Source organism: Etheostoma cragini, chromosome 11 (genome assembly GCF_013103735.1).
Source record: "Etheostoma cragini isolate CJK2018 chromosome 11, CSU_Ecrag_1.0, whole genome shotgun sequence".
Lineage (NCBI taxonomy): Eukaryota > Metazoa > Chordata > Actinopteri > Perciformes > Percidae > Etheostoma > Etheostoma cragini.
The window spans coordinates 23,188,676-23,215,063 of NC_048417.1; the positions used below are offsets into that span (position 1 = coordinate 23,188,676).

Genomic DNA, 26,388 nt, shown 5'->3' on the forward strand with positions numbered 1-26,388 from the left:
GGCTTTGTAGATTGTGTTTTAGTGACCTCCGATGGTAACACCAAATATCACATGGATAAAGTACTCTGGATGCAGAGCGCACAGCCTGTACCCAAAACACCCGCGCCACTTGATTTTACCCTGATATAATAATAATAATACCAGTTTATTGAACTTCATTAATCTACTGGGACAACAAAAAATAGCCCTACAGTTCCTGATGACCTGTAAATTGGAACTAATCAACAGCATGGCAGATTTGGCATTGCTCAAAGATTTAGAAGAGCACCTCGATCTCACAATCGGGTTTTTTCGTGATTGGTCATTAAGGGCTTCTTTACAAAGCTGGAATATTCATTGGCTGATTGATAGGGACCTTATTAGGACAAACCTGGGACGGCCTTTGGAGGAGCGCGAGGCTCGTGTAAGGTAACGCACGTCCGCATTTACAACAAGAAGAGTCTGTGCAGGTGTGCGCCGCATGGTGTTATGAATCAGAACGAATTCTTTCAGAATAGACTCTACGCAGTTTTATAAATGAGGCCCCTGGCCTTTAATCCTTCAACACAATCTGATATTTTTTGTTTCTTTGACAACAACCACGACCCATGATCATGCATGTGTCATGTAATCAAGTGTTACATGTGTTGCTTGTCACTAGAGGCATACAGGATTTCATTTGCCAGTTTACCTTGGAAAACAGCCCCTAAATAGCCGTGACTATTTATAAAAGTAGCTAATGGAGGGAGACTTTGATAAATGTGGCAGCCACATCTTAAAATTTAAAATCACGTGATTTGACCCCATGTGCCCCTCTGTGTTCACCTGTCTCCATCAGATGTGGTTGAAGCCCGTCAAGCGCGAGGACATCCCTCAGAGGATGTGCTATATAGTGCCTGTCTACAAGACCGGTGAGCGGCGCGGCACCCTGTCCACCACGGGCCACTCCACCAATTATGTCATCGCCATGACGCTCAACTCGGATGTGCCAGCTGAACACTGGATCAGGCGAGGGGTAGCACTGCTCTGCCAGCTCAGCTCCTAGTCCCTTGTTATCTCACACACAAGCCCTGACGTTTCATTAAAGAAAGAGTAAAAAACACACGTCTCTTTTTTATGCACTTCATAACAATTTAAATAAGTCCAGCAGTCACAGGTAATGATAACAATGACTACTAGTTAACAGTAGACTTAGATTAGGACTGTTTTATGGTATACTATACAATGACTTTTGTATAGTATTGTTGTATACATTTTACTATACTGCTTTATGTTATAAAATGTATTTAGATATAGAGGAGGAACAAGTTGGATATATCTGTTTTCTAGGATGATTTTGCAGAACATTGATCTGATAACATTCATTACTTTTAATATACAGTACTTTACTATGACTTACTATGGCGGTTTAGGACAACCTATCCTATGAATTTTTATGTTTTTTTATGACATGCCTTTTCTAGGACTTTCTGACAGACGATACTATGACTTTTTTAATGTTATTTATTATAAAGGTGGCACGTGACTCAGGGTGTAGTGAGGTTTTTTTAATGTACTACACTATGACATTTTCTGACATACTATGACTTTCTATGACTTTTTTGACATACTTTACTAGGACTTTCTATGACTTCTCTTAACATACTATACTATGACTTTTTTGACATACTATACCATGACTTTAGTGGACTTTTTGGACATACTAGACTGTGAATTTTTTATAATTTTTTTTAACATACAATACTATGACTTTTGTGAAATTTTTCAACGTACTATACTATGACTTTTCTGACTTTTTCAACATGCTATACTATGACATTTGTATTAATGTTTTCAACATACTATACTATGACTTTTCATTGTTTTTTCGACGTACTATACAATTACATTTTATTGCTTTCTTTCAACATGAGTATTTTCGACATTCTATATTATGACTTTTTTATCAATGTTTTCAAAATACTATACTATGATTTTATAATCCCTTTTTCCGATATACTATACAATGACTTTCTTTGACATACTATACTCTGACCTTTTATCACTGTTTTTGCCGTATTATACAATTACATTTCTCTACATAATGTACTATTATTTTGTATCATTTTTTTCTAGATGCTATATTATGACTTTTTAGCACATTTATTGTCATACCATACTATGAATTTTTAATCTTTTTTTTGACCTACCATACTATGACCATTTATAGTATTACTTTTTTTCAAAATACTATATTATAACTTTTTTTTATCACTTTTTGGGATATACTACGACTCTTTAATCACTTATTTCAACTTATTTTACTATGACTTTTTCGGACATACTACACTGTAACTTTTTGGGACACAAAATTGGATAAAATTACCTTTTTATCATTGTTTTCAACATACTATAACTATCATTTTTTCCGACACAATATACTGACTTTTTATGTACTTATTTCAACATACTATTATATGACTTATTTTAAAAATAAAAAAATGTCATAGTACATTAGGCTGTACTATGACATTTTTTGACATACTACACCATGACTTTTTAGACACACTTGGACTTTTTCATTATTTTCATCATGGTATAATATGACTTCATCTCTCTTTTCAACATACTATCCTTACTGTTTTCAACATGACTTTTTTGAAATACTATAGTATGAATTTCTTTCTGATAATTGATTTCTCCATGTTGTACCTTGTTTCAGACAAGCTTGATAGCTGATGGCATACACACTCAGCTGCACCTTACCATTCATTTGTTTTCTAAGTGTATGCATCATTCAATAAGCCTTCACGTGCATTTAATCAGCTTTGATAAACCCGCTGACCTGGGAAGGCAAACTGAAGCAGGAGACGATTGGCGAGGAGAGCAGCAAGAGGAAGAGGAATGTTACTCATAGACGTGTTACGCTGCTGTGGTTTTGCAGCTGCACACAAGTTTCTCTTTAACATTATGCAAGAACCATCTGAGATCTTTTCAGAGTTTATTTTCCTTCTGTAATGAAGAGAATGCACAGGCAAACAGCAAGGATGTCACACTTTGTATTTTATATCCAGCATACTAAACAAACATACATACAACAAAGCAAAAATGAGAACAATCATAGACCTTCATTTTACAGACAGTTCTTTGCAAAAAAAGAAGTGAAGAAGCTTGTTCTTTGGGGCAAGTGTCACTGACTGTTAGGGCACACTTGACAGTTTAGATTTTAATTATACAGACAATACAGAAACTCAAAAGAGAAATAATGTTTCAAAAAAGGATTGTAATCTTTTAAAATACAAAAAGCACAATCAAAATGCATATTGTAGCAAACAACTGAATAAACTCATATTTTAAAAAACAGAAAATGTTTTACTTTACTTGGTGCTTAAAGTTATGAAAATACATTTGGGTCGTGTTGAACATAAGACTAAATAATAAACGTCTGTAAAAAGATAGAAGTGATGCAGAAATGTATGTGTCCTCACACCTGTATCAAGTCTCATAATACCACCTACACTACACCCCAAAGAATTCCTCATGGTCTCGCCACAATTCATTTAAAAAAGTAACAAAGGTTGTCAATAGTTTAACTTTTCGGAACAAAGAACAAAAACAAATTTACACTCAACACAATGTCTGTACCATTTCCCTCATGCTTCATGCATGATTCAGTCAGATCAATAACACAAGTCCAATGTGTCTGACAATGATTTACAGCCAGTTGAGACATAGATGATGGATGTCACACAGTGACAGGATAAATGAAGCCACACACATTATTTGTGTGCTCCAGCAGCTGACACTAGGCTAACTAGCATAGCATGTGAGCCGCTGGACAGCCAATGGAATGTAGGGGGGGGGGGAGGGGAAAAGATGGGAAGGCGAAGTGTCAAGCACCAGCCACTGAAATCTACACTTTGGGCCAGTTTTGGCACAGTCAGCAGAGTTAAACCCTCAGAAACATACCAGAGGAATGATTGAAAATACACTGTATATACAGTATGTGTGTGTGTATATATATATATATACACACACACACACACACACACTAATCCTTATCCTACGGTTTTAAAACTCTGGTAGGGAATGCTGTCACACAGTATATTGTTCTGCTGTGATACAAGAACACTGTCTTTTGATTGGTCTCTTTAAGATTGTCAAGAAGTAAATTGATTCTTTAACAGAAGTACTTTTTTTAAACTAGTATTTAGCAGCAACAAGAATCAGCTTTTAGCTGCTCAACGATTGACACTATCAAGACTTCAGGTATTTACAGTACATCAGAAAGAATCTGCATTAGTGTGACCACTCCAACTCCTGCTGTAAAGAAATGTCCACTAGAGGAAAAAGCACCTTTTAGGAACTCAAAGAGGCTCCCTAAATACATCTGGTACACTACAACACTTGAATTGAGACAGGAAGGGACGGTTCTTTTTTTCTGAAGCTCCTGATTCCTGTAAAAAAAGGTTTAATGTGAAGGCCCGACAACGATATGGCTCCTCTGGCTACAGATTACCAAGGCCTTATTAATCCGTCTGACGTTTGTGGCATCTAGTCTCTAAACAAAAACATTCAAATGTTAAAGGCTAATTTGTAAAGGCGTTGGCAGCTGTGTTAGCTAGAACTATGAACTACAAAGGTTTAATAATAATCCCCAACATCTAATTAGACGGTAAACATAACTCACAAGTGATAGATCGAGAAAGCTGCAGCAAAAACGACGACACTAGGCCGATTCAATGATCGACCACGGAAAATCAGGCAACACTTGTCTATTTTGACCCTGCAGTTTATAGCTTGTCGACATATTTTGAAGGTAAGGCAACAAGAGCTACAAGGTTTATTCCAGATGTAGAAGCTAGCTACGCTGAGCCCCCGGCACTGCTGCGGTGCTGCTCCAGTGGCCAGGGCTCGGCACAGACAGACACGAGATGTTTGATACATAGCCTGACGGCATCAGATGGGTGGCAGGGTGGAACACACACCACAGATGTACGAGGCATGGGTGATGGGACACAGCACAAGGTGGATAGGAGAGGTGAGAGGGGGGGGGGGGGGGGGGGGGGGGGGTGTACGGCGACAACACACTAACAACAGGTGATGGATGCATAGCGGTGCGCTGCTGGGCCGTGACTGCTGCCTCGGCCGAAACGAGCACGCTTCCTTCCTGTGCTACCTGTCTACAGCTCTCTTTTAAGATGGAGGGTTGGGTTCAAAGCAGAGGAGGCATGAAGTCTACCTCGTCTTTCAGTGGACCTGTTTTTATTTGTTTTTTCTTCACAGGGAGGAGACAGATTGGAGCTGAGAGAGGTAATGGAAGAGCGGAGAGTAAACATCACTGGCAGAATCATGAGATATGCATAAACTACCGCTGCATGGTTTGGAATGGTGGCTGTGAACGGGACCCACAATGCATGCAAGACTGGGCCGTTACATTGCAAACAAAGCGTGTTAAGGCCAAGAAGAACAATATTGATACATCCAGGTCCAGCTCCCCCTTCTCTACTTCTCCACTAAAAGCCAAAATCAAAAACAATGCGGTCTTCGAAGATGGCGATGAGCAGCATGATGCCGAACCCGGTCAGCAGGCCCAGGTTCTGCAGGATAAAGTGTCCCAGCTGGCAGCGCTTGTGGTCCTCACTGTCCCCGTGAAGCATTTCTGGCAGCTGTAAAAGAGACAAAAGGAACCGGTTGGAATCCGAAACTAACTTTCCTGGAATTAGCATTGCAGATCAGGAGGCACAGAGAAGAGCACTGGCTGCCCGAGCGGGAGATGAGGCAGAGAAAGTTGAGCTGATGTTGTTGGGGGGCAATTATCGCTCGGGGGTTGTCAAAAACGGTGTGCCAACTTACCATATCCACCAGAGCCACATAAAGGAACATGCCAGCCGTGATGGCAAAGATCCAGCTGGTGACATTGTGTGTGTACTGGCCCACAGCTGTGCCAATCACCATGCCAACGTAGGCCATGAGGGCAGACAGCAGATTGTAGGCAATGGCCTGCTTCACTGACATCCCCGCTTTCAGCAGCACCGCAAAGTCACCTGTCAGCCAGGAGAGACACACACACACACACACACACACACACACACACACACACACACACACACACACACACACACACACACACACACACACACACACACACTGTTAAAGCCATCTCCCATGCACCTATCACTTATTCTGACACCATATCTCAACATGCAACATGAATGATTCTGTTCCTTCACAAGTTGTTTATGAAAGGTGAAAGTAACAGAAAGTAGTGACAGCTGCGTGTCTAATTTGACGTGACGTGATCTTTGCTGCATTTAAACCCCTCGTTGAATACCTCGGCCCCTCGTCGCGCTCGGTTTTGTTTTACTTTTTCGTTCAAGGCAAATTCCCGCCAAACACCTGCCTCCGCTCTCCGTCTCTTCGAGCAGGTGGTAAAAACAGATCAGGAGCTAGTCTTTCCAAGAAATATGTCTTTAACTCGCCTTCTGATGCACTCGTGATTACACATGCGTGCCATAGCCTCTCTAGCCTCTTTAATCTTTGCCGGGCCGAATGCGGGAAGAGGCCCAAGTCTCAGCGGAAACGCCCTGGATTTGGAAAGAGAGATGAATACTGAGAAGGGGGTGGCCTACATTTCCTGCACCCCGTAACAAGCGGCCTCTTTTCCTTGCTAATTACCTCAATGAATATATTACCACTCTGCTCTCATCCATCAATCAAACCCAGAGAAGAGGGGGGAGAAGTTAAAGAGAGACTGCACACACACACCTCACTTCAATGGCCCTTTTCCCCCCCTCTTCAGACTTACTCTGCCTCACTGGTTCCGATCCGCCCGACAGTCAGACACGCCTGCCGCCACCTCATCTACCGCAATTAACACACCCATCACTGCCAATTAGCTTCACTCCGGGTGGTTAAGAGCCCTTATGATCATCATCTTTGCCATCCAGCTGCCAGGCGGGGGGACAGCTTTTGTGTTCAGAAGGAGCCGAGAGGTGCACTCGTCAAAGTGCTGGGTTCGTCTTACCAGCGGCCCTGCAGAGGTGAAGACCCGACAGCAAGTGAAGAGCGCTGCCGGATCAACAGGAAACGTGAAATAATGCGGGGAGAGACTGATCTCGCAAATCTTAACATGGTTGACGGCGTGCGGCAGTCAGCCCTCTGGAAAACGCCGTCAGAATACAGACTAAAATGTTGGACCAGAATCAGAGCTCCTGTGCAGGTCCCGAAGCCTCCCAGAGACAGCCGGTGACTGCAGGCTGGTTTTGCCATTTTGAACAGAAGTATGCGGGACATAACACACTTAAAAGCAAGCGTTGGTAAACCCCAAATGTGTTTTATCGCTTTTCCTCACTTAGATGCTTTTCACAAAAAGCCCAACTTTTCCTACTTCCCCCCCCTAAACACAGCAATAACAGTAGGACAGGGTGCTGCTCGGCAACACCAGGAGGAGCACAAACGTGGGCTATTATTCACCGGTCCCCACTCCGCTGTAATTTACACTGGCGTATTCATCAAGCACACAAACGAGGTACGGAAACCAGGCAACAAGACACCTCATTAGTACTGATCTGCTGTGGATGGCCTCGCTGTCTGTCTGTTACGCCCCACTCTCGCCACCGCTTCCTCTCAAACAGGCAGAGGAGAGCACTCGGGGTGAAAAACAAAAAGTACTTGGAACAAAAATGTTCACTGTTGCCGAGTCAAACTGAAGCAATCTGGGACCTCGGAGAGAGCAGATTGGAATGCAAATGAACGCCGCGGCAGCTGTGGCGTCTTTAAAACCTGACTGTATTGAACCATGTGAGCCACCCGGTCCATCATCTCCACTGACAGACACGGTGACAAGCCATTTCGCTGCTGTCAGACAAAAGCCATTAATTGGGGGGGAAAGTACATTTTTCTAGAGTGAGGGGGAGAAGGATTATTGACGCTGCCGGGTTTTTAACAAGTTCCAAGGTGCCGAGGGGGCCTGAGACTCCCTCGGAGTAAAGTTTAGTGCAGGTGGGTAAAAGGAGAGGTTTTGAATGAAGCAGTGATTTAAACACACTGGTTGTCATTGTGTGAGCTCACTGCAAGGCCTTCACAGTACATCTTTGTTCTACTTGTTACTGGAAGTTTGCACTGTCAAGTGGGTAATGAGAAAATGACTTCTTTTGTATAGTTTTTTTTTACATGTTCTGTTGGTGCACTCCCCTTACCAAGTTCATGAGGCAGTTCATGGCAGAAAACAGCCACTGATGTACTGATGCCTCCTGTCAGGTTGGCACTGAATGCTGCGCCTGTGGAGACAATAAGTTCAGGAACTGTTAGGAGGTGAAATAATGTTTGTTTGCTGTTGTGCTGAAAGTTGAGAAGATTGATATCGCTCTCATGTCTGCAGTAAAAGTGAAGCAAGAGCCATAAAGACTGGAAACATGGGGGAACGCATGCAGCTAGCCTTGGCAGAGCACAGTGACTTCCTGGTGACTCTACTGAAATATTCCTTAAACTCTTAGAGCCATTACTTTTATAACCGGTTTTATGGTTCAGTAAATGGGACAGCAGCATAATGTTAGCAGAGCTTACAGAATCTAAACCAGTAACCACAGTAACCAATAACTAATCTTAACTTCTGAACGGAATATGGCTTGAGGCCTTTGTGATGTGTGTTCAAGCAAGTTACATTAAGCTAAAAAGCGGTTTGGCGTGTTTAACGTGTTTGTGGAGCAACAGGAATTCATTTACCTTTACAAGTGGACACTGCGGATACAAAGTCAAACCCGCAGCCTCTTACCTATAGCCAGGCCGTCGCTGAAGTTATGCATGCCATCGCCCATGATGACCATCCAGGCGATGCTGGCTATACCGGCGTCCTTCATCTCCTGGTCTGAGTGGCAGTTCCCACCGTGAGAGTGGCCGTGGCCGTGCGAGTGGCCGTGCTTCTTGGCCTTGCGTCCGTTCTCCTTAGTGGGCGACCGGTGCTCTTGTTGGGGCATTGTGGGTGCCAGCGGCGTCTTGTTGGTGGGAGAGTCGGGCGTCTGGAGCTCTGTGAGCTGCGTGTCGTTGTGACCGTTGTCGCAGGAGACGGCGGTGCTGTCAGGGTCTGGAGGACAGAGGAGATGTCACAGTTCCAGTGGACAACCGCAGAGACAAAGTCCCGTTTTCAGCCAGGCTGAGGCTAAAAGTGCTGTAAAACGCTTCTTACCTTCACTGAGCGGCTTCAAGTGCAGCCACTCTGCATCTGATCGCCGATTTAACTTGTGATCAGACAACTTCCTGCCAATCTTGCCCTCCTCGCTCCGCTTCTTCATGCCCTGTGAGCAGAGACACAGTTTTAATGCTCTGGCCACGGAAATTCAATACATGTCAACAAGAACCACGCTTAAGGAATATAGCAGGCAAAAGCAATCGCTGGTGAGAATGAAGTGTCTGATAACAGCCTTGTTGGGTCTGGTCTGTTGTCTACAGCCGGGTCCTGTTTATCTTACCCTGTGGTCTTTGTAGTGCTTGAACATGCCGATACAGTGTTCGATGATGAAGAGGAGGTAGATGCCGGCCAGCGCCGTTAGGCCCTTCCACACCCCATCAAAGGCTGTTACCAGATCAGTGTCACGACTCGTCGCAGGCTCGCTGTGGTCATGCTGTCCCTGGGACTGTAGACGGGAAGAGAAACAGAGGACCAATGAGAGAGGAGGATGGGAGTGAGGGAGGACGAAGACACATTTATCAGAACAAGAGAGTCACACAGGTCGAATCCCTGTTAGGGCTGGGTACCCAATTTCATCATATTTTTGGCACCGACCGAATTTCCTCATTAGCATTGAAAAATGTTACTTGATAGCTACGGAGTAAATCTCCTCAGCGTCTGTGAGCCAATTAGCATGCAGCATGCTTCCACCAAGCTCTAATAATGCTGCTGACATCTAATAGAGGTATGCAGGAAAAACTCACGTAGTAGGAGCTAAAAAATACATTTTGAAAAGATTTCTGCCGTGTAATTTTTATAATTTCTTTTTGTTTTAGTTGCTTTCTCCCCCGGGAGGAATTTTAAATAATGATGACAGCACTGTCATCGGCTCCACATGACAGACGCCTTCAGTGATGGCGCGCCCCCCCCACACATCCTCCATGCAGTTGAGGGTAGCATTTAACCCATCAAATCAAGCTGAACACAGAGGATTTAAAAATCATGATGGACTCATCAGAAGAGGTAATTATCTTCACTCGAGTTTCACATCGAGAACAAAGTCTCCTGAGTTAGTTTGAAGAGGCCGGCAGAGGCAGCAGCAACACACTTTACTATTATGTAAAGATGATAAGTTAATTAAAAGATTCTGTCCCACATTAGCCATACCAAATAAAACTAAAAGTTTATGACATGATGAATGAAATGTTTGCATGTTTAAATGTGATCCTACCTATTTATATTAACAGTTTTCTATTAAAACGGCAATGACTATATTAGCCGGGAGGTAGAATGCAAGAGTTCAGATGAAAGACAGTGAAACATAACTAAATATACACTGTACCTGAGAGTAAACTTCTAAGGAAATGTGTTATTTTTAGGTGGATCCCTTGCTTGAGTTAAATACAATCCCTATTTAGAACATCTGCAGACGACTATCACTTCAATTGGCTACCATGGCCATCTTCAACTCATTAGACCTGATGAATATTATACCACACAGCTTTATAAATTATTTTTGGATTTTTTTTATTAGATAGAACAGATAGTCAGGAAAGGTAGTGCTTGTAGTCCTTTTTATAACGCTGAGGCGCTGAAGAATCCCACTTCATCAATCAGACTCGGCTGAAAGTTACGTTCACTTCCTTCATACAAAGTCCTGCTTTTTACGTGGTGGTACCATGTAGTGGAAAACAACGCCATAAATATACAGTAGTTCTCCCAAATGTATCGATACCATCCGTTGCTGTGGGTGTGCCCCCAATGGGTGGAGAACACAAGAGTGCATCATTTCTTTAGGAACGATTTCTCTACAAAATGTTTTATTAATCGACTGTACACCAATAGCGTCCTGGCCGTCTTTGGCGTACTCACGTGAGGCAACAGGTGAAGGAGAGCGTCGCCACTGAGCGTGCCCACGGCCAGCGCCACCAGGAAGGTGAGCAGGAACTTGAAGCAGGATTGCTTGAGGATGGGTACGAGCACCACGCCCAGCAGAGATAGCAGGCTGATGATGGTGATGGACACAAACCCCCAGAGCCACACCCACACTGGAGACAGACACAGAGACAAAGACAGGGAGAGGGATGATAGACAGTATTTCCTGTACATGTCCTGAGCCCAGGACGTGTTAGCCACGTCCAATGCTTTGTAGATTTAAATGACTTGTTAACTGTGACAGTCAACTACTCAATGGCAGCTACTTTGATAATAAATTCATCGGTTTAAGTTTTGTTTTGTTTTGTTTTTTCAGTTCAATTCTGATTCCAGCTTATCAGAGATGAATATTTTCTAGTTAGCAAACAACTAACCGGTCATGGAGAAAAAATTAATCAGCATATTCATCGACAATGAAAATGATTGTTCAGCCCTAAACGGGACTGTCATGATTTCAGCCAGCTGACTTTATTTTTCAGATGAAAGACACCAAGAGCCACAGCTTTACCATCATTTAGCTGCTGGCTGGAGCTATTTTGCTTCCTATCCAGTTCACATTGTAAAGAAACTATCCTCCTGAGGTTTTCAGCCCATGTGTCCTTGTGCTATCACATGATGCCTGAAGCAAGAAATGTGAAGTGACATTTCAGCAGAAATTCTACTCGCCTCATTTTTCATTTGGCCCGCAGACATAAAGCAGAAGAGAAACCCGTCAGAAAGGTACACTATCATTTAAACTGTCAGTCCACCTGTCAAGCCCAGGACACGTTTGAAAACAACGCAACGCCGTGTGAGAAAAACTTTGATTTGTTTTTTTGACACAGAGGACAAAATGTCTAATGTCGTATGAAATTCAATGTCAACACCAAAGCTGGTGGTGTGTTTGCTAAAGCGAGCCTGGCTGCTGACATTCAGCTATAGGATATCTAATGACTAGAACACTACCGAAAAGGGACTTCAGCGAGGCATTAGTCACAACAAACGGTCTGTAAATATAGTACTGCGTACAGATTTAGCTGGTTATTACCAAACTATTTCGATAGTCCATTAATCTGTTTGTGTAATTGTTTTAATGAAGAAAAAAAAAGGTTAAAATCCTCTGATTCCAGGTTCTTAAATGTGAATATTTGTTTGTTTCTTCACTCCTCTGGGACAGTAAAATGGATATCTTTTGAGTTGTGGTCAAAACAAGACATGTGAGGGTGTCATCTTGAGGCTTTTGGGAAACACTGATTGACTATTTACACAATTTTCTGTCATTCTATAGCCAAACAACTATCGATTAATCAAGAAAATAATCGACAATGAAAACAATCTTTTGACGCGTCCCTCTCTGTTTGAAGTATTTGACCATTACTTCACACCCAATATATAAAGTGGTTATTTGTGTGTGTGTGTGTGTGTGTGTGTGTGTGTGCCTGTTTGTGCTGCAGAAGGGCAAAAGTAGGCACCAATAAGAGAACACAAGAGAGAAGATGACAGTCACTGGTTTGTGTCTTCTCTCCAATTAAGCATCTAACCGAGTAATTGAGAAAATAATCGACAATGAAAATAATTGTTAGATGCGCCCCTCTCTGTTTGTCAGGGTCAAAGTGCATGACCCTAGGGAAGTATTTGATCATTACTTCACACCTAATATGTTTCCTCCCAACTGGTCAACATGTTACAAACTACTGAGCACTGATTCATCTTAATTCATCTAAACAAAAGAACCAAAGCTGCCATCTAGCCAGAGGGAAGAAAAGGACTACTAACACTTCCTCCCATTGAATCGGCCCCAGGTGGTGTTGCATGTGAAGAAGCTGATCTGAAAAATGTCTTATGCCTGACAGAGTGGTCTTCAGAGAGACGGAATCAAGCTGTTACTGTCCCATTACCCAGCTGTAGGATTAAAAAACATTTAAAAAAAAAGTCTGTCTCAGAAAACAGGAGGCTGGAGTTCCTCCTTGGGGAAATGTTCCAACTGATGATGACTTCCCGTTAGCTTTTGGGAAGCTGGCTACTTAAACCCTGACTCTTAGCGCATGTTTGCATGAGTCCTCAGAAGCCATGACAAACATCAGGAGACATTTGGTAGTTTTAATGATGATGGTGATCATTGCTCCGAAATCTCCCGTAAGTGATAAATCGGGTGGAGATCAGGTGACTGTGTTGGCCATAGCATATGGCACATCATTTTCTCATCATTTGTAACACTCATCATACCATTCATGTCCTTTATGGAAACATCTACATTAGTTTGGTTTCTCCATTCATTTATTCAGGCTTTTCCTTCATTGTGTCTGTATGTGTTGCATTTATTTGCTGCCAAATGAGTCCTACACCTGGCACTTTAAAGCTTTCTTTTGGAGGCCCAACACAGACCCCTGGCCTTTGCAGTGAAGTCAGTGTACAGGCCACCACTGAGCACCATACTCATTCAGGATCCTTTCAACCATTTGAATTTAAACAATATGCTACAATATTTAACAAAACAGAATTATTTTACACTACTCTCAGCTTTCTCAAGCCCTCTTTTCTCACCGAACTGCGCTTCCCCGACAGCATGTGAATGCAACACACACTTGGGAACAAAGTCCTTGTAAATCAGGTAATTTGACAATATGCTAATTAATGCAAATATGTCATTTGAAGGATTTAAAATATTTTTAGAAATATACAAGCCAGGTTTGGTTTTTTTATAGATTGTACTTGCAGTATTGCTTGACGTTTATTTAGCCTGGGCATTATCTCTTTGTATTTTTAATGCAAATACATGAGTACTCTTTACAGTTTCTTTACAAATCACGTGTATGTTTGTAGATCTTATTCTTTGCATTTATGTTGCTACTGCTACATAAAAAACCCTTTTTGAATAATGTATGCATACTGCATGTTTTGTGTTTTTCTGAGTATGTCATTGACTATATTAATGTCTAATAAAGACAACCCCGATAGACATTAGTAACGCTGAGTAACGTGGATCCAGAATCTGTGTCCCTGCGTTGTTTCAAAGTGTTAAAATGACCCATAGTCTATAGTCTTTCATAGTTAGAGGCTAATGGAATGGTTAAACATGTTAGACTACATATTGATTAGGGGTGGGGGAAAAAATTGATGCAGCATAGTATTGCAATATTTTCAGAGGCAATACTGTATCGATACAGTACACAGGCGGCAAGTAAGGATCTTTTATTATACATGTGTTGGTCAGTTTGTCTGCTTGACAATCCCATTTTGCAGCAGTAAAATGGAAGTGATATGAACAAACAGATCTGTTTTAGATAATACAAATGGTGACAAAGGTTCCTTTTGGGGACATCATTTGAAAATGGGAAAAATTAGAGGTTGGAGAAAAGGTTATAAATTGCAATTTATCGCAGAATTTGTTTAAATTTGCAATAATATCGTATTGGGAGGCGTGATTCCCACCCCTATGATTGATAACAATAATGTGACAGCATTTTAAATATGAAATGTCTTTTCTTTTCTTGTGTAACTATCATTAGCTGATACATAGCCTAGTTTGCTATAGAAGGAAAGGACTGGCCTAGGGTTTATAAGGAGAGAAGTAAACCACAGTCTGGCATAAAGCACCAGTTCATCCACCGTACGCGTTGTGGAGAAAACCCCATCATTATAAACTGGATCGGCTGAATTCATTTCCTCATCACGGATGAAAATGTCTTTACTAACCCTCACTTTCTCGTTCTGTTGTTGCCATGGTTTTTAGTGTGCCTTACAAACGTAAAAAGCGCTACAGATGACTACTTTCTTATTTGTCGCATCAAGCGGAACAATGTGTAACCCTGAGAGGCAACTGTACATCAGCCACACATTACATCCACGCAGGTCTTTCACACTCACACAGCTCATCTACTTCTCTATCTCATTACCCCTATGCAGTTGTGTGTGTGTGTGTAGGAAGTGTGCAGGGGGTTGCGGCGGGGCGATAGAAGGAGGCGATGAGGGAACAGAAGAGAGACGATGAGACCCACCGGTCTGTGTCTTCTCTCCAATTACGTATCTCCTGTGAGCCATGGCTCCGGAAAAAAATGGCCCACGGTGTCGCTTAGGCTCTCCTAATTGGCACAGCGCAAAAAGAGAGGGGAGTGAGGAGTGGAGAGAAACCGACTAAAAATGTTCCTAGCTCCCCTATGGATGCCAACAGGAGGTAAACGAGAGGTAGCTTCGCGGCGTGTGGTGATGCCTATGGTTGACTCATGGTGCACAATCGCAGCTTCTAGTTTTCCACTAATGAGGAGCCATTCCTGCCCTTGTGACTTGTTCGTAGTGTGTTCCTCGCCGCTATTACCATTACCATTTTTTGATGGTGGCACACTGCTGCCTGAGGCACATGTGATACAAGTGTCTCCGGAGAGGAGTGTGTTTAATAATTAAAGATTTAAGAGGCCGTACAGTAAGGGAATTACTCCAATCTCATGGGTGAACTTACGTGTCCACTGCTTTGACAGTGCCATTCTGTCCTAAAGTGTTCTTTTTTTTAAACTTTATTTATTCATTTATTTTACTTTTTCAGCTTAAAAAGTATTCTGTTGTCATACAAATGCCACATTCAGCATCTAATAAAAATAAACAGGATGTGCAGGACATCTTATGACCCCAAACTTGCCATGTTGTTTACAGTGACAGCTTCTAACCTGTTTGCCTACTTTGCGTGAATAAAAACTAAAATCCAATTACACTGCAGGCATAAATACAGAACATGAGAACAAATGTACTAGGTGTAAAATAGAGCATGTTCAGATTGATTATTACACAGGTTTCACAATGCAATTTGATTCCAGGGGGCCATCTGTAATCTATTCTTAGAGCTCGGCCCACTAATACACATACAGTACCGTGACACAGAAATCTTAAGAAGTAGCCTTCTCTATGGTTTGTGTGCTGAAACTGTGATTACTGGTCCTGGTTTGATTTGTAGCCATCTTTTATGGCTTTATGACCTTTATTTTACAACCTGTAACTCATTAACTTTAAAACACTGAGATTTTAGATTTTGCTTTCTCGTAAACTGCGGAACACCGCGAGGTCCCAGAGCAGGGCTTTACGCTGACCTTCATTCTTTATAGCTGATCTTTCATTATTAATTTAGGAATTTGGAACACAAACTGAAAGAAGAGAGTTCACTGCAAGAATGATATTCCCAACAGAAGTAATTTTTTATACAGATGATAGGACCACTACTTGGCAGCCTTGGCAACTAAAATGATTGAATAACTAGAAGGGCACTCATGCATGATGCACAATTTGAGGGTGATGCTGTATAACACTGATACCATAAATCTAACGTTATAATCAAGCACAAAAACTGAAACTCAGCATCTAAACGTCACAGCTGAGTCTGTGCCTGTGGCATTCGGGGCTGTCGCTACAAACTATAATAATGTAGACGGCCAAAATACACAATACCTAGAAATCCAAAGCCTCATAGTGAAAAAAGTCATGTCACACCACTGGTTACCAATGCCTGTGAAATTTGTGGATCTGCCCCAAAACGTAATGGGTTCCAACTTGGCTAATGCTACACCTTTCCACCAAGTTTCATTAAAATCCGCGGCTATTGTCCTTTTCATGTACATAATATCTTATGTTTTATTAACTATGTGTAGACGTACTCACATTGCAATATATAAACTGTGTGTATGTGTGTATGTATATATATATATATATATATATATATATATATATATATATATATATATATATATATATATATATATATATATATATATATATATACATAAAATCTTTGAATGATATTGTATTATATGTATATTGATGTAGAGTTTGTCATTAACATTTCTAAATATGCAGTATATACTAGGGTGTAATTTCCATGTTTTTGCTGTTAATATTATTTTTTTCCTCTTTTTATTAGCGTCCTTTTTTGAATAGTGGATGGTTGGTATATGCTAGGATTATTCCTTCCATTTTTGCTTTTTGATATTGTAGAAAAAACAATAAATATATGTTGAAAAGAAAAATAAACCAAAAACATAACCTCCTTGGTGAAAGTAACAAAGGGCGCACGTTGTCATAGACACGAAGCAGCCTACACAACTCGTAAGTGCTGCAATTGGGTGAGTGAATGATCTTGGTTTAGAGTGTCAATCTACGTAGTGGACCTGGAGGTGATATGGCAAATTTGGCTGCCTAATTCATTCAAACATTAACTTTGTCCCAGTGAATATGGCTCAAAGACACACATGCCAGGCTAAATTCTCCACAGCTCTGCCTATCATCTCTTGGTGATGGCTATTAGTTATGCATTTGCTCACTGAGACTTGTGATTGACAGAAAGAATTAATCAATTCATGATTATGCTAAAGACTGCTGCCTCCACAATCCCATCTCAAAATAGCCAACATCTTTTTTTCCACGATGATATGGTAACTAGCGCAATCCCTCTTCCAAAAAACATGGAGACTGGAGTGAAGGCTTTAAAAGTTTAACAGGTGAAGTGGTCATTCACTGACTGGGCTGTCTGAACCCAGAGTCACGTGGGTGTTTTTATGCCATCCACACCTACACCTGCAGGTGGATGCATTTAAATGCAGTTTATCTATGAAAACTAAATCCTAATGTGGGCTTTAACATGTCAGTTGGAGTGCGAGACCAGCTGAGAAAATGAGTGATTACGGTAAGTACAGGAGTGACCCCTCTGTTCTCCCTGGGCATCTGTAAACATGCTCATTAATAAAATATTCAGTCACAGACTGCTGCAGTTTCCAGATGTGTAAAAATGTAACTAATAAGCATAATTTCCTGAAAGCAACGCTGAATGTTTGTGCTGAGAAAAGTCAGTGCTAGTGTGGTTTCATACTTGGCAACGTGTTATAAAGACCAAAGAGCACGGTGAACAACAAACAGGAAAAACAGCTCTTTTATTAGCAGACTGCTTCAGATTTGTATGACTTTAAAGCTGGAGAGCTAACTCTTCAACCAACATTTCTCCAAGCCTGCTTTCTTACATCCAAAGACATTAGACATTAGCCTTTCTTTATCTGTATGTACAAGTTAATTAAGCATTGGTGTTGTAGAAATACAAGAAGCTTGAGATTAGTCAGCAACAGCCTACTCATTGGTTTTAGGGGATTTCAGCTGTGCTTTCAAATTACTTAAATAAACTTGTACTAACGTTCAATATATTGTTTGAAACTAATGCCAGTGTTCACATTACGCCCTGTGAGTGTTCACTGCTGCTCTGGATAGCAGACGATGAAAGAAAATCAATGTACAGAAAATGAGAAAAGATAAAGCAAACAATGGTGGAAAAACTTAAGAGATTATGATTACAATTCCTGCCTCAATTATTATCACTATAAAAAACTAAATAACTTGATTATTTCAAAAAACATCCATGCAGGTCTGCCACAAGAGGAGCCCTAGGTTATACATGCTGATAGCATTAGATTATAAGGCTAATGGTTTTTGGGGAACCGGTAGCTGGTTTGGGGAAGGAGGATTGGCATCAGCTGTGTGCTTGGCCATCAAGTGATATTCTGACTGGACCTGCTGAGAACAACTAAACACACAGATCCCTGTGGTCTGGTCAATGGAACCATTTGGCAAATTTTAAAAAGTCAACTTTCCTTCCAGAATCATATTGGCGTCCATTTTGTCTCATGCTCGCCATCCACTCAAAACGCAACGTTACGTCCGGGTCGTTACGGGCCTTTCTGTGTGGAGTTTGCATATTCTCCATGTGTTTCCGTGGGTTCTAGTGGGTTTAGTCAACTCTTTTCACTTTTAAAGACCAAATTCTTATTGCTAAACTTATTTACTCTAACACTTGCTCTTCTGTAAACTAAAGCTTACCTTCTCATGGTTTTATTTTATTCTTTAACCTTTCTTTTTTTTAGGGTTTTTAGTCCTCGTCTGGGCTACATATGCTCACAGTCATGATGATATCTCTGAATTATTGGGTTCAGACTACAAAACAATGACCTACTGAACAAACGTGTTGTGGTCCAAATGTGATTATGTACTCATGGGTTTAACTTGATCCATTGTGCAAATAAAAGTTCATTGTGACTGTTTTGGCAATAACATGGGTAAGAAGATCACACAATTTTCCAAGACTGATGATTTGCAATATCTAAGCATGACATCTGTGTTGCTTTGCTGTGTAGTAGGCTATTGATCTTTAAAGTCCATTTAAAATCTCCTGTGATGTTGTTCAACAGGGAGCTTCCCAATCTAAGATACTGTTTGTTTTACTACACCTCAAAAGGAAAAGGGTGTTGTTAAAGAAGAGTGGACTTTTGCTTGCTGTCAATGCAATCTCTTTTTAGTTGTATGCAGAACAATGGTCAGGCCATGAGCTGCAGGCTCTGGGGCACCTTGGGCAAACATCAAACCCCTACATGCTTAATGAGATTAAACCTGTCATACTGTCCTTCATATTCTTAGCATAAAACATGTCTATCCACAACAATAACAACCCGATAGACATAGAGTCTGCTAGCCTTTTTGAGTTTGGAGTAAAACCCCGGGTGGTGTTTCAATTACTTTCGAGGAGGCTCTTGTGTTGCTGAAATGACGGTTTCTTTCTACATTACTAGTCTTTTCAGTCACAATGCACTGGATCAGTAAGCTACTTGGCTCTTACCGGAACTGACGGGCTCCAAAGCTTTCTGCTCTACATCCATCTGGTGGTAATGGCGGATGCAGACACGACTGTCTATCTGGTAAAGCAGGGCAGGACACAGGTAGGTGAACTGGCTGGGCGAGATGAGCGAATCGGGACTCAGGCCGTAGAAGGCGAGGAGCTGAGTCAGGTTCAAACACTGGGAAGAGAAGGATATCATAAAGTGTAAGGGGAAGAAACCACTGGCCAGTGAACAGTTGAAAACTTAATTGTCAATACTGTGACATATAAACTAATAAACTCTATGTGTCCTTTGAATATTATATACACTGTAAACTTAAAGGCGGCGGTAACATCTAGGTATTTAGGCAAATGCATGACTGTTTGGAAAATCCTGTCATACAGAGAGTGGAGGGGAGAAGTCGATTTTGCTACGGCAGTGGGCTGCAAACTTTCTCAGTTCTATGAAATCCAGCTCTTTAAAGACACAATGAGTAAAAATCAAAACATTGTATAGACTAATTCAAAAGTAACACCCATTAACGGATATTTTGAACTGCTATTTAATGCATTGTGAATTGCCTTGTTGTTGAAATGTGCTTTTACAAATCAAGCTGCCTTGCCCCTCTCAATCATCACTTATCATGACCTATCAGAAGTGTGTGGCGGTGTCTGTAACTGCAGACTCTGCCATATGCCTGTATTTTCTGCCTCTGTTCTTGTTATTTTGCTATGTTACAACTAGGTGCCAGATTGTACGATTGGATCTAAGAATAACTTAAGAGAAACAGACATAGTGCTGAAAAAACGTTCCAAAACAAGAGTAAATCTGTGATTGTCTTTCACCCGCTGGTGAGCACCGTAACCCTCACTTAGCTAGGGAGGAGGGGCTAACTTTAAACGTTGAGTTTAGACACCACAACCAACAAATCCGTCTCATTCCTTCTATAAAAGGAACTTTACCGGGGTGGCCCTGGTAGCTCACCTGGTTGAGCGTGCGTCCCATGTACCAAGGCTCAGTCCTAAGCTTCGATTCTGACCTGTTGCGCTTTGCTGCATGTCATCACCCTCTCTGTCCCACTATCCTGTCCTAAGCTGTCCTTTCCAATTAAGGCCAAGAACCCCCAAACAAATATCTCTACAGGCAGTAGTAGTAAATTAATCAACAATTTTATTCCACAATTCTGGCTGCATTGCTTATCTCTGTTTTATGCATCAATGTGGGGCGAACGTGACTCAGTGGTAGAAGTCTCCTTGGACAAGTCACTGAACCCCGAGTTAGAGGGTAAATGTGTGTGAGTGTTTATCTGATGAGCAGGTGGCAGCCCCGGCCACAGTGTATGATAGGGTTTGTGGTTCCTGTAAAAGCGCTTTCAGTGGTCGTTAAGACTAGCTGTATAAGAACAGTATGTATCAGATAACTGTGCTATGTTTACGAATCTTATGATTCAACACTTATATTTAAAAACCAAAGTTGTTGCAGTGGAGCTTCGTGCACGTCAGTGCGTTTAAACAAGTCCTACCTCCTCATGTTGGTGAACCACTCCTTCTGGGTGGCCAGACAAGACCGGGACTGGCAAAGTGGGGATGGCAGGCCCTCCAGCTGCCTCTCTCTTATCTTTATGAAAATGGATGTGACCGTGACTGTGACCATGGCCATGACTGTCCTCAGACTGATGGTCTTGGTCATCAGGCTGAGGTGTGAGAGGAGTAGTTTTGTTCTGCCCTCGCTGTCCTCTGACCCTGCCTGGCTTTCCCGGCTTCTTGGGCCGACTTCCTATGGTGGGAAGAGTGGGCTGTGGCACCTGAGGGTCTGGGGACGGCTGTGACTGGAAAGAGAGTTGTTGTTCCCGGCTGAGGGGAGGAACGGCTGAGACTTTCTGCACTTCGGGGACAATATTGTCACTTTGACCGTGGTCACTGTGAGGTTGAGAAGACAGGTCCTTGTGGTTAGAGTCCACCTGTACCTGCCCATGTTTGTGCTCCTTGTTATGTGCTTGATCATGTGTGCCCTGCACATGTCCATTAGAGTGTTTATGATCACTATCATCTTTTCTTCTATCATGTTCTGCATAACGCCTATGAGGGTGATCATGTCCTGTAGGTGCACCAGCAGACGGACTGGCAGCAGTGGTCTGTTGGTTGCACTTTGTCGGTTCTTGTTCTGTGAGTGGATGATGGGAGCCGGTCTTGTGGTGTGGATGACCGTGCCCATGGCCATGGCCATGGCTATGGCCGTCATTGGTGGATGAATGTGAGTGAAGCCCATCCTGCACATCCACCAGGTCGAGGTGTGCTACATGGTCATGGCCTAGCTCCTCATGATCTACATCTACCACCTTCACTTCACCCAGGCCCAAGCTAAACAGCAGGCTCTGAAATCCCTGGAAATCAAGCCTATCTTTCTGGCCGTAGCGCCTGAACAGCTGCTGGATGTAGAAGCGCTGCTCCTCCTCTAAAGAGTGCCCTTCGCGACTTGCAGGCTCCGGGGACAAAGTGGGTCCTTTTACGTATGGAGCCTCAGAAATCTGCAGGTCACTGTGGACACGGCTGTGATTGGTATGCTGAAGTCTGCTGTGCCCGTCTCCAAGGCAGTGGTTGCACTGATGGAAGAGGAAGGTGAGCACACACAGGAAACAGAACTTGGTGTGCGCTTGGACTCGCATTGTCCCCTTAATTCTGGTCCCCTGCCAAAACAGAATTTGAATCACATTTATTTGCCAGTCATAAAATATAATTATATAAACAGCTTAGAAGTCTCAGATCTCCCTCAGATCTTCCTCCTCCCTCCACCTCACTGTCCCCCCAGCTCGACTCATCACCGTGGGGAACAGAGCCTTCAGCCGCTCTGCTCCCCAGCTCTGGAACTCACTCCCACCCGACCTCCGCAATATCGACTCTCTCCCCCTGTTCAAAACTAGACTCAAAACCCATCTGTTCCAGCTCGCTTATCTGTAAATACACTGTTCCTGTTTTGTTGTTTTGTTTTTTGTTTTATTTGTTTTATTTGTTTTGTTTTACTACTTACATTTTTCTGTTCCCTGTCTTTTATTGTCTGTAAAGCGTCCTTGAGTGTTAGAAAGGCGCTGTTAAATAAAATGTATTATTATTATTATTATTATTAACAGTACATACTTACACATTCACACACGTGCCAAATTAGACAGATTAGTCAAGAGTTAACTCAAAATAATCCCGGGTTAAAGACTAGAGGAAATTATGCTTTTAAATGGACTCTTGTTTGGAAAGAATTGTGAACAGTAAAGACTTGTATCAGATTAATCATTCCTGATCAGTGATCAAAATTGGCCTTAATACACCGGATAAGAGCTCCCCAACCAATGATGCACTGGCACACATTTCTCTACATTAGTTCACATACTCATTAGTTCATTAATCATAAAAAACACACACACACACACACACACACACACACACACACACACACACACACACACACACACACAAAAGACACTTAGGATAATAACACCGTTCATAAAGAAAACCTAAGCTACAACTTTTAACTCAACATGACATAACATAACATAACATAACAGAATCTGAATCAGGGAGCCTTCTGGAGCAAAACAAACTCTCCACTTTGAATTATGTAACAAATTGCTTGTTTTCACCCCACTCTAAAAGGCCTGAAGTAGCAATATCATTCCAGTCAAATGATCCTCATAAGGTCTCTCGTGGAGCCTGTGGGTGGTTGATGCGTGAGGGGGGAGGTGGAGTTAAGAGAGGTCAGATGAGGAATACTGCCAGATAATGGCAAAATGTTGCACAGCACGTGCGTGCGTCTCACACACACACACATACATACATACAAATACACACACACACACACACACACACACACACACACACACATTTGGCAGCCAGCTTGATAGCTAAATTTATAGTGGATTTACATAAGACACATTTTGAGGGAACAGATTAGAAAACTACTCTTGGGCTAAATGTTAAAAAATAAAGTGGGGGATTGTTGTTCATCATAGTGGTCAGGGCAGTTACAACATAGTGCACACTGTAGGCTTGTGGGGACAAATACAACAGCAATAAAAGAGCACAATATATCTGCCGTGATTTCTTTCTGGATCCCCGCAAGAAGAAATAAGACGTTCCTAAACAAAAACTAAGAATAGAGATACCAAGAACAAGTCAAGATCACTTAAATAACATTACATCATTTTAAAATGGGCTGAGATGTTTTTAGACGGATGGTTTTGGCCCATTCAGGACACTGTAAACATCCTGTTTTTTGGTAAAAAAATCTTTTTAAAATCATTTTAATCCCTAACTACACAGTATTTGTATTCAACCCACTAAAACATTTGAAAGAGAATACAATTCGAAAAGATTCAGCTTGGCTGGAACAAAACTCTTGTTTCTTTGTCAAAGCCTTGATCATCGTGCAGACGACATCAGCTTATCAGCAAATGACTATAGGGTCATTATGGACTTCCTTCTCCCCCAGATATCAAGATCAAGAACGTGGGTCAAATGAGTGTTTAATATCTTTATATTAAAGTCTGTATGCACTTAATTTAATGTTGATTCATGGGTTATTCTTCCATTAAAATCTAGATAAGGATTATAGCAGCCACTGAAATTTCTGCACAAGCTCTAGTTATAAAACAGCCAAATTACATCCAACATTTGCCCTCTTCTAATGAGTCATCAGGGTGATAAACCACGTGATGCAATTTCGACACCATCAAAAGGCCGCATACAAATCAAACATTTTCCCAAAAATAAAAGAACCCGCCAAATAAAATCGGTTACTTAACACTTTACACTTGACTTGACTCCCATTTAAAGTTACCTTTAGAAACTGGAAGTGAAGCTACTTACCACTGTGTAAAATTCAAGTTTGGCCAAGGAGTGAATGATGCCGCTCTGACTCAAGGCTGCAGACAGTAAGTGTGGTTACAAACCTACTTCGCGGCTGACAAGACAGTCTTTATAAACATGAGACAACAGTGACCTATGAACCTTACAGCAGATAGGTTGGGGCAAAACCAGGACCTATTTCTAAGAGCACACCCTCTGAGCAGCAACAGAGACGGCTGTGTTTTCCTGATTGGAGTCTTTGTTGTGCTTGGCCTTTTGGGTGAAACACCACAATGCCTATTTAGTACGAGAATTTAATTGTGTGTTATTGTATGCAAATCCAGATTTAGGGATGAACTCATGTGAAACATTTGGCCAATGCCGAAAACCTATCTTCACATGCTGTTATGAACAACAACTGATATTTACCGATGTTGACATGATCTGTATTAACCTTGCTGTTTTCCTCGGGTCAAATTTGACCCATTTACAAAAGAATTCTATACCAAACTATGACCAAAGAACTGTGAAAAAAGTGACAATGTTGGGAAAAGGTTCAAAAACACAGGGGAAAAAAAATCAACAAAAACATTTTTTAAATCTTAAAAATGGCCCAAGGTGACAAAAACTTGTTAAAGAAGTGACACAAAATTGGAAAAATGTGAGAGAGAAATACATCGGAAAAGTGACAAAAAAAACTTGTTAAAAAATATTTTAAAAAGATAATAAAAGTGACAAAAAAAAAATTGGGAAAAAAATCTACACAAATGTTGAGAAAAGTGTAGGAAAAAACACATCAAAATGTTGAAATGTCGACCCAGAAAAACAAAGTTGCAGGTCGACGGGAACACGACACAAGGGTTAAAAAATGTTTCTATGATAATCACATCGTGTACATACTAAAACGTGTACATTAAGTTTATTTGCAAAACATTTGAAAAAGACCATAAATCCTAGATTTACCTTATTGTATCCTCTAAACCATTGTTTCTCAAATGGGGGTACATAAAACCCTAGGGGTACTTTGTAGTACTGCAAAGGGTATGTGAAATCTTTGCAAAATGCTAAAATATTTGCTAAAATATTTCCTAATTTAATTTAAATTTAATAATTGTGATTTCATAATGAATGAATTAGGTGATGGATTCTAAACATTTGAAATGTAGCATTCCACATTGTCACTGCCGGCACTGTATTGTTCCCTTTAACATAGACTTTTTTTCTACCAAAAATGTTTTGCCCTGGTACTTGGTTAAAAAAAAACAGCAATTCAAAGTGGGTACAATATTGAAAAAAGTCTGAGAAACACTGCTCTAAACAATTACAGGGCCACCTTTGAAAAACACAAGTAACTAACAGTGTTGGCTTTAGGTATTAGGTACGTATTAAAAAATCCGGTTGTGAAAAAAAATTTGGATCATTAATGTTTAACTAAGGATCATGAAACAAAATATCCCATTAAGGTTTTGTAACTATTAACGTTTTTTACTGGGTTGGCATGCCCACCTTGACTCTCTGGGGCCTAAGCTATTTTTTCCAACCTTGTGGGTTTTCTTGTGCGATAATGCTTGTATATGTACAGTATATCTGTCGCAGTGCTCATGGTGTCACAAAAAGTAGTATGACAACCTCTTTGTAACTGGATATAATGTGTAAAATTTGCCTTGAAATACTCTCCTGATCAATCCATTTGAAAGAGGAGTCAACATGTATAATCCAATTATAACAGAGTGACTCCTGGTCAATAAGTGAAAGGTGGCTCATTCACAGGCCGGCATGTGAGGATTGTGCATTAGCAGCTTGGTTAGCACTAAAAAACTTGTGTTAAAGGTGGGTTCTATGGACATTTTGAGATTGTTATCTTTTTTAAATCATCGGTCTCTCATTAACCTGACTC

General features: G+C 41.3%; 2 protein-coding genes across 4 annotated transcripts in view; one reads left to right on the forward strand and one right to left on the reverse strand.

Moving 5' to 3' along the window:
• dnah7 (dynein, axonemal, heavy chain 7) overlaps window positions 1–1,146 on the forward strand; it is an 86,692-nt gene extending 85,546 nt beyond the window's left edge. The window contains exon 66 of the mRNA XM_034885398.1: window positions 818–1,146. Within this exon, the coding sequence (XP_034741289.1) occupies window positions 818–1,024 (207 nt within the window). The 3' untranslated portion in view covers window positions 1,025–1,146. The remainder of the gene's footprint in view (window positions 1–817) is intronic.
• Window positions 1,147–2,945: 1,799 nt separating this feature from the next.
• slc39a10 (solute carrier family 39 member 10) overlaps window positions 2,946–26,388 on the reverse strand; it is a 33,217-nt gene continuing 9,774 nt past the window's right edge. For 2 of the 3 annotated variants that reach the window (XM_034885407.1, XM_034885409.1), the window contains exons 2-10: window positions 21,179–22,342; window positions 19,677–19,854; window positions 11,000–11,175; window positions 9,429–9,593; window positions 9,146–9,254; window positions 8,735–9,043; window positions 8,160–8,240; window positions 5,815–6,005; window positions 2,946–5,627 (exon numbers count right to left, since the gene is read on the reverse strand). In XM_034885407.1, coding sequence (XP_034741298.1) covers window positions 5,475–5,627; window positions 5,815–6,005; window positions 8,160–8,240; window positions 8,735–9,043; window positions 9,146–9,254; window positions 9,429–9,593; window positions 11,000–11,175; window positions 19,677–19,854; window positions 21,179–22,342 — 2,526 coding nt within the window. In that variant the 3' untranslated portion in view covers window positions 2,946–5,474. Of the gene's footprint in view, window positions 5,628–5,814; window positions 6,006–8,159; window positions 8,241–8,734; window positions 9,044–9,145; window positions 9,255–9,428; window positions 9,594–10,999; window positions 11,176–19,676; window positions 19,855–21,178; window positions 22,343–24,512; window positions 24,629–26,388 lie in introns of those variants that run through there. The other variant, XM_034885408.1, reaches the window with a different exon arrangement.